At 37.0% G+C, this 16,812-nt stretch overlaps 1 protein-coding gene across 1 annotated transcript in view; it reads left to right on the top strand.

The window, feature by feature from the left end:
• Positions 1-16,812, top strand: part of IGSF3 (immunoglobulin superfamily member 3) — a 110,101-nt gene that overhangs the window by 10,270 nt on the left and 83,019 nt on the right. The window contains exon 3 of the mRNA XM_083361901.1: positions 10,339-10,716. Within this exon, the coding sequence (XP_083218027.1) occupies positions 10,339-10,716 (378 nt within the window). The remainder of the gene's footprint in view (positions 1-10,338; positions 10,717-16,812) is intronic.

The following is a 16,812-nucleotide window of genomic DNA, read 5'->3' on the forward strand; positions in this document are numbered from 1 at the left end:
TGTACCGTACAAACGTTTTGCCCAATACAAAATGAAATATTTACCAAATTTATCCCCAAAGGTGAAAACTTTATTTTCTGAGATCCACAGTTTAAAATATTTATATTTACATAAACTACATGATTTCAGATGTAAACATAAATGCTATGTAGAATTTAGCCTTAACCATTAAAATTATTGGTAAATTCAACCCTGTTGATTGCTATTTATTTTCTTAGTTTAGAAGGATTATCCTATATTTTAGTGACAGAAACCCTGTTCGGAAGACATAGTGGCCTATGACATTCATAAGTAGTGAGCATCTTAGCCTGTTTTCAAGTTATTCTGGTGACATAATTGTACAGTCAGTCTCCATGGCTGCAGTGCAGTTGTCTGCAGCAGGGCATCTCTGTTCAGAAGCTTCCTTGTGAGCTGAAATTCTGATACTTTTGCATTCCAACTCACATTGAATTGCTTAAGGTAAAGTTAAAGGTTCCCCTGCACATGCGTGCTAGTCGTTTCCAACTCTAGGGGCCGGTGCTCATCTCCGTTTCAAAGCCAAAGAGCCAGCGCTTGCCTGAGGACGTCTCCATGGTCATGTGGTCGGCATGACTAGACGCCAAAGGCGCACGGAACGCTGTTACCTTCCCTCCGTAGTGGTCCCTATTTTTCTACTTGCATTTTTACGTGCTTTCAAACTGTTAGGTTGGCAGAAGCTGTGACGAGTAACAGGCGCTCACTCTGTTACGCGGCACTCGGGATTTGACCCGCCAACTGCTGACCTTCTGATCAACAAGCTCAGCATCCTAACCCACTAAGCCACCACGTCCCTTACTATTGGGCTAGCTACATTAAAAAGAACACAAGGAACTGATTCCATGAGATTTTATATAAAGTAATATAAGGATGAGCAGAGTTATACAGTTCTGAGAACAAACTTTATAGAAAATTAGTAAATATGTCCCAAATACAAAAAGTAGGTTGAGCATCACATTTTTTTAAACCTTCAGTTTAAAGACCTTTACAGCTGTACCTCTGATATTTAGCAATGTGATATGTAACAATAATAGCGATGGGTGGCAGAAGCTGGGACAAGTAACAGAGGCGCTCACTCTGTTATGCGGCACTCGGGATTCGACCCGCCAAACTGCCAACCTTCTGATTGACAAGCTCAGCATCCTAACCCACTGAGATAGATGCAAAAATGTCAGCTGCTTCCATGTACAGAAGCAGACTATCTGTAGAAATTCCTCATGAATCTGTTGATTCAAGAGCACTATTTCTGCCAGGTTGTTTCTCAAATGGGGAGCTGGCACGTCGTATGTAATCTTTACTTTAGAGATTCCACTACCAATGAGTAGGAAGTCATAGCTGTCCTGTGAGGAAGTCTCTTAGTAATAGAGGCAAGGTGAAAAATGAAGCACGCATTCAAGGAAATAGGTAGAATTTGTTTACTTAATTCCATATAATTTCTCTCTTCTGTCAATCACTGGCTTTCAATCCAAAGTTTTCACTGCTCACCTAACACATGATACTGGAAACATCTTTTTTTGTTGTTTCCCTGCACTCTGTTTATTACACTAGAGATGCTTTATTAGTACCTGTTGTGCTAAACATATTTTCAGCTAAAGTCTTGCTGCAACTGGATTAGTGTTCATAGCTTAACTGGGACCATATAGCTCCTTTATTCCATTACAGAGAGTGCAGTCTACATTCTTGAAGAATATATTGTAAATCCACAAATGTCAGTTCCTAAAACGGTCCTACATCATGAAGGATGCTGACTGCAATAGAAGCTCTTGTTTGGACATGTATCCTCTCCTGTTAGCTAAAGTTATTTCCCATGAAGAGCCTTAGTGGAGCAGTGGGCTAATGCCTCCTTAAGTAACACCAGCTGCCTGCAGTTAGTGCAGGTTCTCATCCCACCAGGCTCAAGGTTGACTCAGCCTTCCATCCTTCCGAGGTAGGTAAAATGAGGACCCAGATTGTTGGGGGCAATAAGCTGACTTTGTAATAATGCCGCTTGGGGGGGGGCGAAAGCCCTAATAAGCAGGCATATACATAGAATGAAGGCTATTGCTAAGCACATTGATTTGTGCTTTAAATTGTAAGCCGCCCTGAGTCTTTGGAGAAGGGTGGGATATAAATGGGATTTAAAAAATGAGTTTGACATCTCTGATTTTATTTGATCTCTTCGTTTCATCTTGGGGGTAACACATTGCATGATAACCTAAAATGGTACATTTCTCATCCAATGTAATTCTGAGGTTAGGATAGGAATACGCAGAGGACCCCCTTAAAAAGTGTGCCCAAGGATTTGGAAGTATATTCAGACCTGGCTGCCACAACCAAAGACATTTGCTTGTGTAGTTGCTTATCTTTTTTTTAAGTCCTACAGTATTAAGCCTTATTTTATACAGTACTGTTCATACAGTTTATCAAACTGATTCTACTTCACACAGTTGGAGATGAAGACTTCTATTTGTCACCTAGAGTTTACCTTGAATGTGGATTACAGAAGAATACCATGATGATTAGTAACCTTGTTAAGAAGACCTCTCTTAGAAAATGAAAATGTTGCCTAAACAAGAAGAAAAAGGAATACAAGCTACCACAAAGTGACTTTAATGTTCCCTACAAGACATTTTGTGAGCCATATCTTATAAAGGTAGTTCTTAGGTCTGCTTTTATCTTCTGTCCTCGCTTTCTAACATGCCTGACCTTAGTATTTATATGTTTATAATAGAGTAGTTTCTAATGCAGTGTTCTTCCCATCTGTGGATATAGAATAGAATACAATTCTTTATTGGCCAAGTGTGATTGGACAAACAAGGAATTTGTCTCCAGTGCATAAGCTCTCAGTGTACATATGAACAACAAAGTGATAGGTGATATATCATAGATCATAATTGCAATAGTTAATCATAATATACAACAAGTGATAAATCATAGATACCAGTAGGAGAAGGTAGTAGGAAAGATAAGAAGATGAGAAAGATGAAAATATAAGAATTATAATATCAATACAGCCCTACTACGTGGGTAAAGACAGTGCTGTGGGAATTAGGGGTTCAGCAGAGTGATGGCACGAGGAAAAACTATCTTTGTGTCTATTTGTTTTGGCATGCAATGCCGTACAGCAGCATCCAGAGGGAAGAAGTTGAAACAGTTTATGTCCAGGATGAGAGGGGTCTGTAAATATTTCCTCAGTCCTTTTTCTGGTTCATGCAGTGTATAGGTCTTCAAGGAAAGGCAGGCTGGTTGCAATTGCTTTTTCTGCAGTTCTAACTATCCATTGAAGTCTGGCCTGTTCGATTGCTGTGCCAAACAGCAACAAGACAGTTTTGAGGTACAAATGACAGGCTCAATAATTCCTCTATAGAACTGTATCAGTAGATCCTTGGGCAATCTGAGCTTTCTGAGTTGTCATAGGAAGAACATTCTTTGTTGTGCCTTTTTAATGATGGTTCTAATGTTAGGTGTCCACTTCAAGTCCTTGGAGATAAGAGAACCTAGAAACTTGAAGGTCTCTCTCTACTGTTGTTATTGTATTGCCAAATATTGTAAGAGGTGGTAGAATAGGAGAGCTTCTTCTAAAATCTACTATCATTTCTACAGTTTTAAGAGTGTTCAGCTCCAGATTGTTCCAGCTGTACCATGGGGCCAGTTGATCTACCTCCGGTCTAATGCAGATTCATCGTTCTCTTGAATGAGACCAATGACTGTTGTATCGTCTGCAAACTTCAGTGTTTTAACAGAGTGAAATACAGTCACTGGCATAGAAAGAAAAGAGTAATGAAGAAAGCACAGAGTGAGGGGCTGGGCTATTGTGCTAATTGAACGAGTATTCGATGCGATTTTTTACCTAGCTTCACACCTGCTGCTTCCTATCTGTTAGAAAGCTTATAAATCTTCAAGTGTGGTCAAAAATAAAAGCTTAGAATGCATTACTCCAGTGAAAGAAAGCTGTCAATGCATTATATATTTTCTAGTCAGTTGCTAGAAAAGCACACAATTTATTTTTTATACAGGTTAGTATGTGTGTGATAATCAACAAATGAATTTGCTAGGATTTTTCACTGAGAAAATCAGTACGGTAATTCTGAAATGCCATTTCTACTGTTTCTGATCTTTATGCACTTTAGAGTACTTTTTGTCAGTCTGGTAGAGATACTTAAAAATAATGTTTTTCCATTGAGTCAGTCAATATTTTTTATTCATTAACTATGCTCATTTAAGTCCAGATATCTTGGATATATTGAAATAATTAAATAAAATTTCTATGCCTTGTTAATTATGTACTCTTTGCCTTTTTAATTGTTGAGCACATGGAATGTGTAAAGATAACAAAAGGTAGATCAGAGCTTATGAATGTTTAAGTGTAGAGCGGTACAGAGATCAACATGAAGAAGGAAGAAGTTATTAGATAAAGACCATCTTAATCCTGGATTAAGGAGGGAAAGAGTCTGCTTATCAAACTTTCTAGATTCTGTTAATATAACCTCTATCAATAAAGTAAAATTCCACTAATCTTTGTGTAGTTTGTTTTCTGATCAAGCCTACTCAAAAGGCTCAATACTAGAGGAATTTAATCGAACAAATCATCTCGTTATGGGGCATCATTTTTATTTGTGAGTGCTTGTTTTCCTATTCAGTGAAAAGTGCATATCCCTTTGTGCTAATTTAATTGGTATTGCTTTAGTAAGTACTATATTTTTTCCATGGTTATAAATGAAATATTGCCATTGATTAGAATGTAAAAAAAAAACCTATATGCAATAAAAGCCACGTAGAGATTTTACTTGAAGTAATGCAGCGTAGGAATTAGAAACTCTGCTGTACTGAAGAGCTATGTTGTGTCATAGAATCTGCTTTTTAATATAATCTTTCATGGTTAATCAAATTATGTCGATTTTGACCCATGATAGGGGGAAAAATGCAGTTTTTGAAATTGTTTTTGTTCTATGGAAATTTTTGCCATTTTTCATGGTAAAAACATTAGCACTCCAGAAATTGTTGAAGTACAGTTTTGAGCAGGCCAAGTCAGCAGACAAAGGTCCTCCTTGTTGTGTAACTAGAAAAGACATGAACTTATTCAAAACATAAAATGTACAACTCTGAACTTAATAATAGGACCAAAATATTTCAGTTCTGCACTCTCAAGTAGGGTCCAGTTCTGGGAAGACTACATAGACCATTATCTTAACGTGTCCCTGCCAGACAAAGATACAAGATACTTTCTGGTGCTTTCTTGCTTCTATCTATCCGCCTTATTTGTAGTCTTTCCACTTTGGTTTTCCTAGTCTCATCACTTGCTTACATCACATGCCAAAATATGTTTCTGTTTGCTGGTGGTTGCCTTACAAACCAGTCTGTCTTTGTTAATCTGTAACTGATTGATTGGTTCTTTCAGCATTTCTTTCCATGACACTCAGCAGCTGTCTCCAAATCTACAACTTTTTTAAAAAATCTGTTTTTCTATATTACTCTTTCACATAGTGTAGCTTTATGACATTACCATTAGAAAAACCATTGCTTTAATTATTCTGATATTGTCACAGAAATATTTCCAGTTCATTATTTTATCTAAGATTATTATTGCCCTCCTTTTAAGAATTAAATCTACTCCTTCCTTAGCACATTCATCTTTATTTTTGAGCTCAAGAAAACAAATGTGTAAAGATCTTTATCATCTTCACTTCATGGCTTTGAACTGTCAGCTGTAAATTTACTAAGCATATTGCTTGACATTACCTTCTTACTATTTAACATTAATCTAGACGTTTTTTTTCCATTTAGATGTCTGCATTTCTCAAACTATTAATATTCTGTTGTCCAGTTCTAATTCCAGATTTTTGCTTGTAACTGTACATTTAACAGTCCTGCTTCTTTACATAGTTCGATGGAGATTTCATCTACGTTAGGTACTTTTCTGTTTAATAAGTGGTCGTTCGACTTTTGTATTTCACTTTCTAGTGGAGCTCTGCTTGTTGACATTCTTGATTATCATACTTTTCCTTGTCCTTTCTTGCTTGAAATTTAGCTCCAGTGTAGAAGATAGGAAAGATTACCTTGACAAATATACAGCAGGAAAGATCCATTACCAAAGCCACAATGGGGTGGGGGAGCATGCTTTGAGTCCACAACAAGCAGAAAATATGTGGAGGAAGCTCAGCCAGAGAACTTCATAATTCACATAAGAGGGGTAGGAGGTATATTACAATCTGATTTGCTAGATTCTATTATAACTACTTAATCTCATATAAGTAGTTTAGCCTTCCATGGAGTTAATTCCTAGTATGGTCTACCTTAGAGTTCCCCAACCTTTTGGGCACCCAGGACTGGTTCTGTGGAGAGAGGTTTTTCCACAGACTGGAGGATACTTGGTTTTGTGTGCTGCCTGCATCCTGTGGATGGGGCTTTGCTTGTGCAGACCAGTTGCTGGCATACTGGGGTCCGGTACTGGTCCACAGACCGGGGGTTGGGGACCCCTGGTCTACCTGATCAGTATTCAGTTCTAAGTTTTCATCCTCTGCTTTCACTGCATGATAACTCTGTATACAACAGCTTGCATCTTTTTATTTATAAAATTGTGGATATTTTTCTGTTTTCATTTTCATAATTGTCTCATCCCTTTACATGGATTCTTTGATTATTTTTCATATAAGATACCTGTACTGAATATATTTCGACAGTAATTCATGGCAAAGCAAGATCAGTTTACATGCCAATAGCAAAGAAAAGGAGGCTTTACAGACTGTGCAAAATATAGAGAATTAATTTCACATTGAGTAAAATAATCATTGGATCATCCATGCAGATTAGAGCTCTATGTTGAAATTTCAATTATCAAACTTCCTTGCAACTATATAGTTCTTGATTATTCCATCTTAACAACTAAGATTTATTGAAAGAGGATAGATTGTAGAACTCTCCCTAAATGGATTTTTTCCCTTTAGAATTCAGTTTCCCTCCTAGATTCTTAAGGCAAACACTATCTCAGTTTCTTACTTATAGCTATAAAAACTGGTGAGGAGCCTGTTCCATTAACAGATAGCAAAAGAATGTCCATTGATAAGAATTTGATTCTTTCCTGAGTTCTAAAAATAACATTATGCTGTCTTTAGTTTGATGACGTCATCTCTTTCAGATTTATCTCTGCCAGTTTAATGTTCTTTTCCATTAATTAGTAGATTTCATTATTTGGCACTTTAGCATATTGTAACTAAATGTTTTGCCCATAGTTGTACAATTTTCTGAACATCGCAGAAATGGCTTGCTGTTGTATTTTCTGGATTTAATTTTTCCTAAATAGATTAGCTGCTGTCACATCTACCTGCACCCCTGCTGTGTGGATTACCTTTAGATTCACACACCTCTTGTAATTTAACAGGAAAAGATGACACTATCAGGGCAACACCTTCTGATCAGCAATGTTTTCAGGGTCATTAAAATGCTAGGCTCTCCCATCACATTAAAGTTTCAATTCACAGAGAAAATGTTTTTTTAATTAAATACAGTTTTAGCTGATAAGACAGACTGGAGTTTTCTTAATAAGAGTAAAAGTGGAGCTGACTTTAGCATAGTATTTAAATGCTTAGTTTACAAATATCTCGTGCTAAGAAATGGAGGTTTTTTACTTCATAAACTATTGCGCTGTATAAAAAAACAAACTGAGCAGAACCATTTCCAATTAAGTGAAGGGTGCTGGCTTTTCAACATGACAGATGGTCATGGTAACTATGCACTCCATTTAGTGGCTGTGTGAAATCTAGTTTTTTATGTTAAATTCACCATAAACACAGTTGTGGGTTAATGTAAAGGAATTTAGAGCTGACCTTGGAAAGTTATGAAAGAACTTTTAAAGGGGGAAATGGGGGAATGAACTATTAAGTGGAAGAGATGAGAAAGAAATAAACGTTTAAAAAGTAGATTGTTGTATGTACTTTAGACATTGAAGCGAGTGAGAGGAAATAAACTCAAAATAACTTGACCTTGTTTTTGTTTAGCTGGATTGAAAGAAACTTGGAACAGGCTTTCAAGATTCTGTTATTATATTTTATAAGAGTGAAGTAGCATTCCTGGAGAGTCTAATTCAGTGATGGCGAACCTTTTAGACACCGAGTGCCCAAAACCCGCCCCATACCCACTTCGCCCCCCCATGTTCCACCCCGCCCTCCTGCAGGGCCACCCACTGCCTCCACAGCCCACCGCAGCAGATCACCCAAGAGGCCCTGCAGCGCCATGTCGGCCACACCCTCCACTTGTGCCCCGCAGTATCATCTGCACATGATGGGGCGTGAGGGCAGTGTCTTGTCCCCACTGCCCAGCTGCCATGTCCTTGGCTGCACTGCTATGTATGGGCCATGCCCGGGGGTGACTCTCCTCCACGGGGGGTTGCTGGTGAGGAGGTGGCCGCGGGGGAGGTGGGGCTGGGGCGACGGCATGCGATAGGTTCACCACCACTGGTCTAATTCTTGACAAAGTGTAGTCCAAAGAGATGACAAATACTTGTTGCCATTTCTGGATTTCCATTATGTTCTTTTGCAGGTTAAAGCAAACACATCACCTTTAAAAATGGTTAAATATTCCTGATCTTTAACATTTTTTAGGGGAAGTGAGTCAGAATATGGAGTTGGGACTAGACTGGTAGGAAGGGATTATGGAAATAATTTCTCACACTGATAAGTCTACAGTAACAATTGCCAAAACAAAGTGTTCTGACTGTCACAAGCTCCTTTCATTCCCTTTGCATTAAAAAGTGTGAGAAAGACCAATCTTGTGCCTTACATTGCCTATATATAGATTTCCATTTAACAATAGATCTTTTTGTGTGTAACCTTAATCTTTCTAATAAATGCTACTAATCAGAGCTCCAAGAGATTGTTTCATGTCGTGATTGCCAAGAGGGAAGTCTATCAGATCTGCCAGATTCTTTCAAGCTTTATGCTTGTTGCAGATCACGGGGAAATCTATTTAATGTAAATCTCCAGCTTTAATTCTAGTTTTTATAACAAAGCTTAAGCTGTCATGTGCAATCTCTGGCATGCCGAAACAGTAGTTGTGTTTTTAAAAAATACAAAACTGTCTTATTCCAGTGTTTCTATTAAAAAGTAATTCAGGAGACTTACTCTCAAGGACATAAAATCTGATTAATAGAAACAAATATGTGTTAGTCTGTAGTCCTAACTTGTTTCTGGGGGAAAAAGTCATGTATAAGCTGCTGGTATTAGCATCTATGTCCATAAATGTTACCTTTTCTTTTTCCGCTATTCCACTGAAAACAAGCATAAAACCTATGCTCGCATAGGGATCAGAAGTATGAACAATGAAGAATTGCTTTTCAGGTGAAATTGGTCCACATTTTATTATGCATTAATAATGGTAGGTAGATAGATAATGAGGGGCTCTTTTCAGTTGAGTTTCAGGCTGAAGTTATACTTTTTGATAACTTCGGAAGAGCTCAGAGGGCTATATGTAGGTAGTGTCCTCCCAGATCTATCAATATCTCAAAAGCCATGATGACATTTGGGATCAGCTTTAGGGGTTAGAAGTGGAGGGCACTGTTTTGCAGAGATTCTCCTCCTTCTTCTGAGTCCCAGTTAGTATTGATAGCAGAGGAGAAGACTGACACTAGGCCACCCTTAGGTGAGATGGCTCAGGGTCAACACTCTCCTTTAAAGCCATGCATTGCATGAGGCCAGGTTACTTCCAGGACCATCACTCTTCCCAAAGATTTCTGCCTATTTCAGCAGACCCACAATGGTGGATGTGTTCCTGGTCCCCTCTATTAAACAATGTGTGGAATTGAATGTGTGACTCCTATTGCAGTGCCTGTCTTACGAAACACCACCATTTCCCAAAGACTGTTAAGAGCTGGGTTTTTTCCTCAAGCATTTAGGCCAAGATGCAGAGTTCTTTCCCCGTTTTAACAAATAAAATCCATTAAACTGGAGGAAATGTATCTTGATTAGTAGCATTATAAACTGTCCAGAAGCATCCTGGTGTTCCATTGGGGATTATTTCTTCTGTTAAATCTTACTACACTTTCCGTTACAAAAATTTGAAGATTCAGATATATTAACCAATTCAGCATTGTAGAGGGAATGGGAAAACATTGTATTCAGATATGTGTTTAATATCTTTTTCTGAATAAGAATATATTTTGATGTTATTTTATGACTTAATTGGAAATAGAGCTATTCCCAATCCTGGTCTTGACAAAATATCATTTGTCTTTACAAGTGATTATATATTGTTTCTCTCCTTTTGAAAAATATGAGTGGTGTACTTTGAAACTATAAACCAAAATGGAATATACTGTAGTTAATAAATTTAACTTCTTTTTTTTCTTCTTAGGGTGGTCGTTTGCACAGCGTCAAGTCACCGTTCAAGAAGGGCCTCTGTACCGCACTGAACATTCTCACATCACCATTTGGTGCAAGGTCAGCGGTTATCAAGGACCATCACAACAGAATTTTCAGTGGTCCATATATCTTCCATCTTCTCCAGAAAGAGAAGTACAGATTGTCAGCACCATGGACCCATCCTTCCCTTATGCAATCTACACTCAACGTGTTAGGAGTGGAGAAATCTACGTGGAGAGAGTTGAAGGGGATTATGCTCTGCTGCACATAACACAGCTCCAAGACAGGGACGCTGGCGAGTATGAATGTCATACTCCAACAACTGATGAAAGATATTTTGGAAGCTACAGTGCCAAGATGAAGCTAATTGGTAAAGTATATTGTACTATTTTCACAGAAAAATAGAGTATAATTATAAATGGTTGAGAATGGTGGTTTGGGTGTATTTTACGATGTGTTAAATTTCATAAATTAGAGCTAGAAGAAAATTAAGCTGCAAAATGAAATATGTTACTGGCATAGATTTGGGCAAATAAGCTTACATTTAGTTCTAATGAGAACAGGATTTTAGAGATTGACAAAGTTGCCAATACAGGTGGAAATCAAGAACCATTTTTAAGTAAGATTGTACTTCTTTGGAAGAGACCAAGCCAAAGATTTTCCTTAAAAATGTGCATAGTTGGTGTGATTCAAAGTTTTACCTTAGCACCTATGTCTTTTTGATAAGCATTGGACAATGCTTCAGATTTGATTCTCAAAAGATATTTCAGAGCAGATTGGAGAGGAAATGTAGTAGTATCTTTCTATGACACACATAAATTTTAATTTTTTACTAATTGATGAAATACAAAAAATTACAGCAGCATCCAAAAAAATAGTAATTATATAGTAAAAAATAATGATACTGATTAAAATATCAGTATCATCGAAACATCATCACAAATTAACAAAAACATTTATTTATTTATTTATTATTTATTTATTTATGATTGATTGATTGATTGATGGGACTTATATGCCGCCCTATCTCCCGAAGGACTCATGGCGGCTAACAACAATAAAATACAGCGATACAATTGTTACCATAGCTAACAATTAAAATTAATTAATTTTTTAAAGCTTATTCAGACTGGACCATATTACAACATGTTGTCATTTTTAGAATAGACAGACTTTAAGTGGCTGCTTTAAGATGTTGCCCTGTATGCATCATCCTATCCTCAGAGCATTTGGAGGGGGGGGGGCGAAATCCATGACACTGTTCAGCCTATGATTCTAGTAATATATTGTGGCATTTTTTTTGTATCTCACCCTAAATATCTTGAATATTCTGTCTCTCAAAGATTAATATATTCCATTAAAATAAAATTAATTGCAAATTATATTAATTTAACTGTAACTAAATTTATTCTGTAACTTTACTTTTCAAAAAAAAACATAGCTGAGATAATGTTTTGTTTAATGATTACAAAGCAATTTGAACAGTCATCGCAGAAATTTTATTGAGATTAATGAACTTCCATGAAATAAAACTGCAAAGTTCTTAACTGACATAATTATTGAATAATATATATTGCCAGTTTTCAAACCATTTTACTGTTTCTTTGTTATTTTTATCTATTTCAAGTACTAGGACTTCTTTCCAAGTACTAAATGGTTTGGGTCCCAGAAATTTAAACCACACTTACTGGCTTCCCCATATGCTTCAGTCATCTGATTGGGTTTTTATGAGTACCACTATAAGTGAAGCTGGTTCAGTGAAGAAGGATTTTACAGAGGTGTTGCTATATTGTGAAAACCTTTATTAAGAAATTGCTTCTGTTGCTTACTTGTTCTTTTTATTGACTTATAAAATCTGCATTGATTTTAAAATTCTATTTATATTTTAAGATAACAGGAATGCTAGTTATAATAATCAATAATCATGAGGAGACTGGTTATACCCTTTCAGACTGACAAGGTGTTATTTATTAATTATTATTTATTAAACAGTGTATATGGCTACCCAATTCACACATGGTAACTCAAAACCATAACATAAAATCTCACACATACAAGTCATTAACCATTTGATTGGTTCTACTGTATATCAGCGTGTGGTTCCCAGGCCCGCAGACAGAACTATGTCTTCAGGCCTTACAGAAAAGTGACAAGGTGGCATCCAAGTTTATCTCTGGGGGAATGATATTCCATAGACAAGGGGCCACAACTGAGAAGGCCCTTTTTCTTGATCCCACCAGGTATGTATACCACCTTAATGGATAAGGCCCACAACGTGCCTTTCCTTCCTGCCCTTTGTGGATCACATAGATATAATTTCGAAGAGACAGTCTTTCAAATAACCTGACCCCAAGCATTATAGGATTTTAAAGGTAATAACAGTAAAGCTAATGCCTTTAAATTAACATTGTTACTATAGTTTGAAAAGGTGCTACTAGGCTCTTCATATTTGATTTCTTTTAGTTTATAAACATCTCCAAACATGTAAAAAAGTATTAGGAATGCACATGTTGCATGAATATAACAGATAATATGTTTTATTACAATTAATGACGAGATAAAACAATGTACAATTTTTTGAAGATGATCTGTTTTGTGGTTAGTTGATGGATTTTTTTGTCATGAAGTTACCTTAAGATAACTGTTTTATTCTACATCAGACATGTCAAACACAAGGCCCGGGGGCCGGATCCGGCCTGCGAAGTGGTTTCGTGTGGCCCCTGCAGCCATCCTGGAAACAGTGAGGGAATGGCCCCCGCTGCCTTGGCCCTGGCCCAGAGACCCTCCTTCTGCCAGAGACCCCCAGATCTGTCCCACTACTGCCCAGGCCCCCATAGGCACCCTTGATGCCAATGATGTAGAGCTGGCCATGCCCACCCAGTAGGCCATATGCACTCTAGCCACGCCCATCCAGTAGGCCGCGCCCACCCAGGCCATACCCACCTGGCCCCCCGAGGGCAACCACAATGCTGATGTGTGCCTCAATGAAATTGAGTTTGACACCCCTGTTCTACATTTAAGATACATTTTACATTTTTACAGGAAAGGTACAGTTTCAGAGAGGTTTTGCATTACTAAAACTTAAGTTAATAGTAGCCACCACTAAGCGCACTCTTAAGTGATCAAAGTATTGCCAGCTTCTGCTGTTATGTTAAAATTCCTTTTTTACACAGAAGTACAAATTTAATTTACAGTGACTTTAAATTCCATTTATTTTAATTAATTTAAATAGAAGGGGGGAAAAGTAATCGGTGAGATCAATGATGATTATAGGATTTAAATGAAATGTTTCTGAATAAATTAAAGGATTTATATATTAAAATTGTATGGAGTTGACTAAAGTAGAAGACACATAAATTGTATATTTAGAAAAATCAGCTCCTTCAGCTTTTGTATTAACGGGGAGCAATTTGGTATAGTTGTTAAGGCATCACGCTAGAAAAGGAGAGACTGTGAGTTCTACTCCTGTCTTAGGTATGAAGTCAATTGGGTGACATTGTGCTAGTCATTCTTTTCATCCTAGGAACCAGTTTCAAAAAGTCTTGCTAAGAGAGCTGCAGGGACTTTTTCCATAGTTGCCAGGAATAAAAGAAAAACAAAACAAAACACCTGATTCAAAGGCACCCAAAAACCAATATGAAAACATTTGCAAATCAAAATAAATTTACAGAAATACTTTGGAAGGATGAGATTTTAATTTTAGAGGTTTAGAGGTTTCGAACCTAGCAGTTCGAAAGCACGCAAAAATGCAAGTAGAAAAATAGGGACCACTACGGTGGGAAGGTAACAGCGTTCCGTGCACCTTTGGCATCTAGTCATGCCGGCCACATGACCACGGAGACGTCCTCGGACAAGCGCTGGCTCTTCGGCTTTGAAACGGAGATGAGCACCGACCCCTAGAGTCGGAAACGACTAGCACGCATGTGCAGGGGAACCTTTACCTTTTTACCTTTAGATGAAAGAAATAGAAACATTTTAAAATAATGACACCAATACATTACAAAAATATCTTTAAGGGTGACTTTCAAATGTAAGACTGTGGCTTTCCACTTCAGAGACAGCGAGAGAATGATGCCATCCTTTATTTTGCTTTCGTAATCATATCATTTTCTGGTTTTATCAGCCTGGAAGGGGAGACTTTGCAAAGTTTAGCTAACATGTAGAGAACTCAATTACTATTCCTACTTCAGGATTGTGCACATTTATATAAATACATCTTGAAGCTTATTAATCATGATGTCCAAACTCACAGGTTATCAATCAATACTGTACCATAATGTCACTAATTGAAGAGTCACTAATTAAAGTTGGAGTCACAAGAAAACTGAGCCTGATTTTTAAAAATCTGAATTCATTTTTAATCCATCCTGAAAATGTTGCTTAGAACACCCAATACAAGTGTTATCTCAGGTTGTAGTTAGGATTTTGATGCTTTATTTTTTCAACTGGCATTGAATAACATGCTAAAATGTGAAAAATATGGGTGGAAAATATTTTTCCAAGCAGTGAAACAAAATTTTCATCAAGTTATGAATTTTTTATCATCACATTAGTCCAACTGCACTTATTTGGCTTCAGACTGGTCCTAGGGAATATGGAGTAGAGGGAATTTTTATCGTTTCTGAGTGCTATGAAATGTGTGTAAAGAATGTATAAAATGGATTGTATTACTTAGCCCACATAATGAGCATTAATGGATCATTTTGTCATTGCTGTTATTTTAAAGAAATAATCTTTGGAGCTCTCATACTAATGTTTATACTACTGGAAAGCAAAAATTAGTTGATGCTACTTGTTTTAACAAAAGAAAATCTTGAAATAATATTAATGAAGCATCTATAATTATTGGAATGATCTATGCTACCATACTGATGCACAGAATATCTTTAAGGGGAGGTTAATTTGCTTCCATGTAGAAATATTGACAAGAAAATTACTAGAATTACTAGGAAAGTGAACCAATAATGGCTTAAAACAATTTTTAATGACAACCAAACAAATAAAATAGAATGAGTATAATTCAGGGGTCAGTTAAGCAGGACTGTGTCATTATCATTAACAGGAAATGCTGAAAATGGCGTAGTACAATTAAGATTGATAACTAATATATTCTTCGTGTGTTCCTAAAAAGTCTTCTGCAAAGATATTGGTTGATCAAAATGTCTTGATAGGCAATAAAATTCATCAGTTGACAATTGTTGTGTGTAAAAAACTAGAATTTGGAATTGCAGTTTGATAAAGTGTACAAATTAATGAATACACTCAGAAAAAAATAGAAATATTCCATGTTTATGAAATAAAGACAAAGCATATGGATGTAATAGGTATAGCTAGTCCAGGGGTAGGCAACCTCGGCTCTTTTATGACTCATGGACTTCAACTCCCAGAATTCCTGAGTCAGCTGTGCTGACTCAGGAATTCTGGGAGTTGAAGTCCATGAGTCATAAAAGAGCCGAGGTTGCCTATCCCTGAGCTAGTCCTTGACTTAACAATCACAATTGAGCCCAAAATATTGTTGCTAAGCAAGACAGTGAGTTTTGCCCCATTTTTACGACCTTTCTTGGCACATTTGTTAAGTTAGTAACATGGTTGTACAGTAAATCTGGCTTCTCCATTGACTTTGTCAAAGGTTGCAAAAGTTGATCACATGACCCTGGGACACTGCAACTGTCATAAATGTCAGTCAGTTGCCAGGAGTCTGAACTTTGATCATGTGACCGTGGGGATGCTGCAACCATCGTAAGTGTGAAAAACGATCATAAATCACTTTTTTTTCAGTACCATTGTAACTATGAACAGGACTAACTAAGAATGGAGGTGATCCGTTGCTGTGCGTGAGGATGATGAGTCTATGCATGGAAATGAAGTTGTAGGTTTAATTATAAATAAAATGACATTTGATTGACGTCAGATGGGCTGGAGAGGGACAGCCAAAGAGCCAGAAGTTGCCCAGAGGCTGTAAAATGTCAAGGTCTGATCTGTAGTGTTACAGATACTTTGGAAAATAGAAAATTGTAGGTGGGTGTTAGTTGCATGCATATGCTAGTGAAGATAATAATGGTAATAATGAAAGTACTGGTACAACATTCTGAATGAATGCAGAAGAAATGTTATTCTGTTAGTGATATAGATGGATGAGAGGGAATGGGACAATAGAGTGCAAAAAATGATTAGGCTGCTCAGAGATTCAGAATGAGTTAGATTGATGATTGGTGAGTATTACGCTATAAAAGTCTATTTCAATTACATGATTAATTGTAAGTCTGTTTCTATGTGATACAGCAGAGGAATCAGTTTGGAAGTGTCAAGAGTTGATTTTGAGAAACAGGATAAGGTACAAGAAGTAGAATGAAAGTAAAACAATTGCAGGAAGGGAAAGCACTGTATGAAAATGTATTAGAAGATAGGCCAATGTTTCTGTGCGAATCACATTGATCAGTACCAAAGTACATTGTTTGGAACTTTG

Source organism: Vipera ursinii, assembly GCF_947247035.1.
Source record: "Vipera ursinii genome assembly, chromosome: 4".
NCBI classification, from domain to species: domain Eukaryota; kingdom Metazoa; phylum Chordata; class Lepidosauria; order Squamata; family Viperidae; genus Vipera; species Vipera ursinii.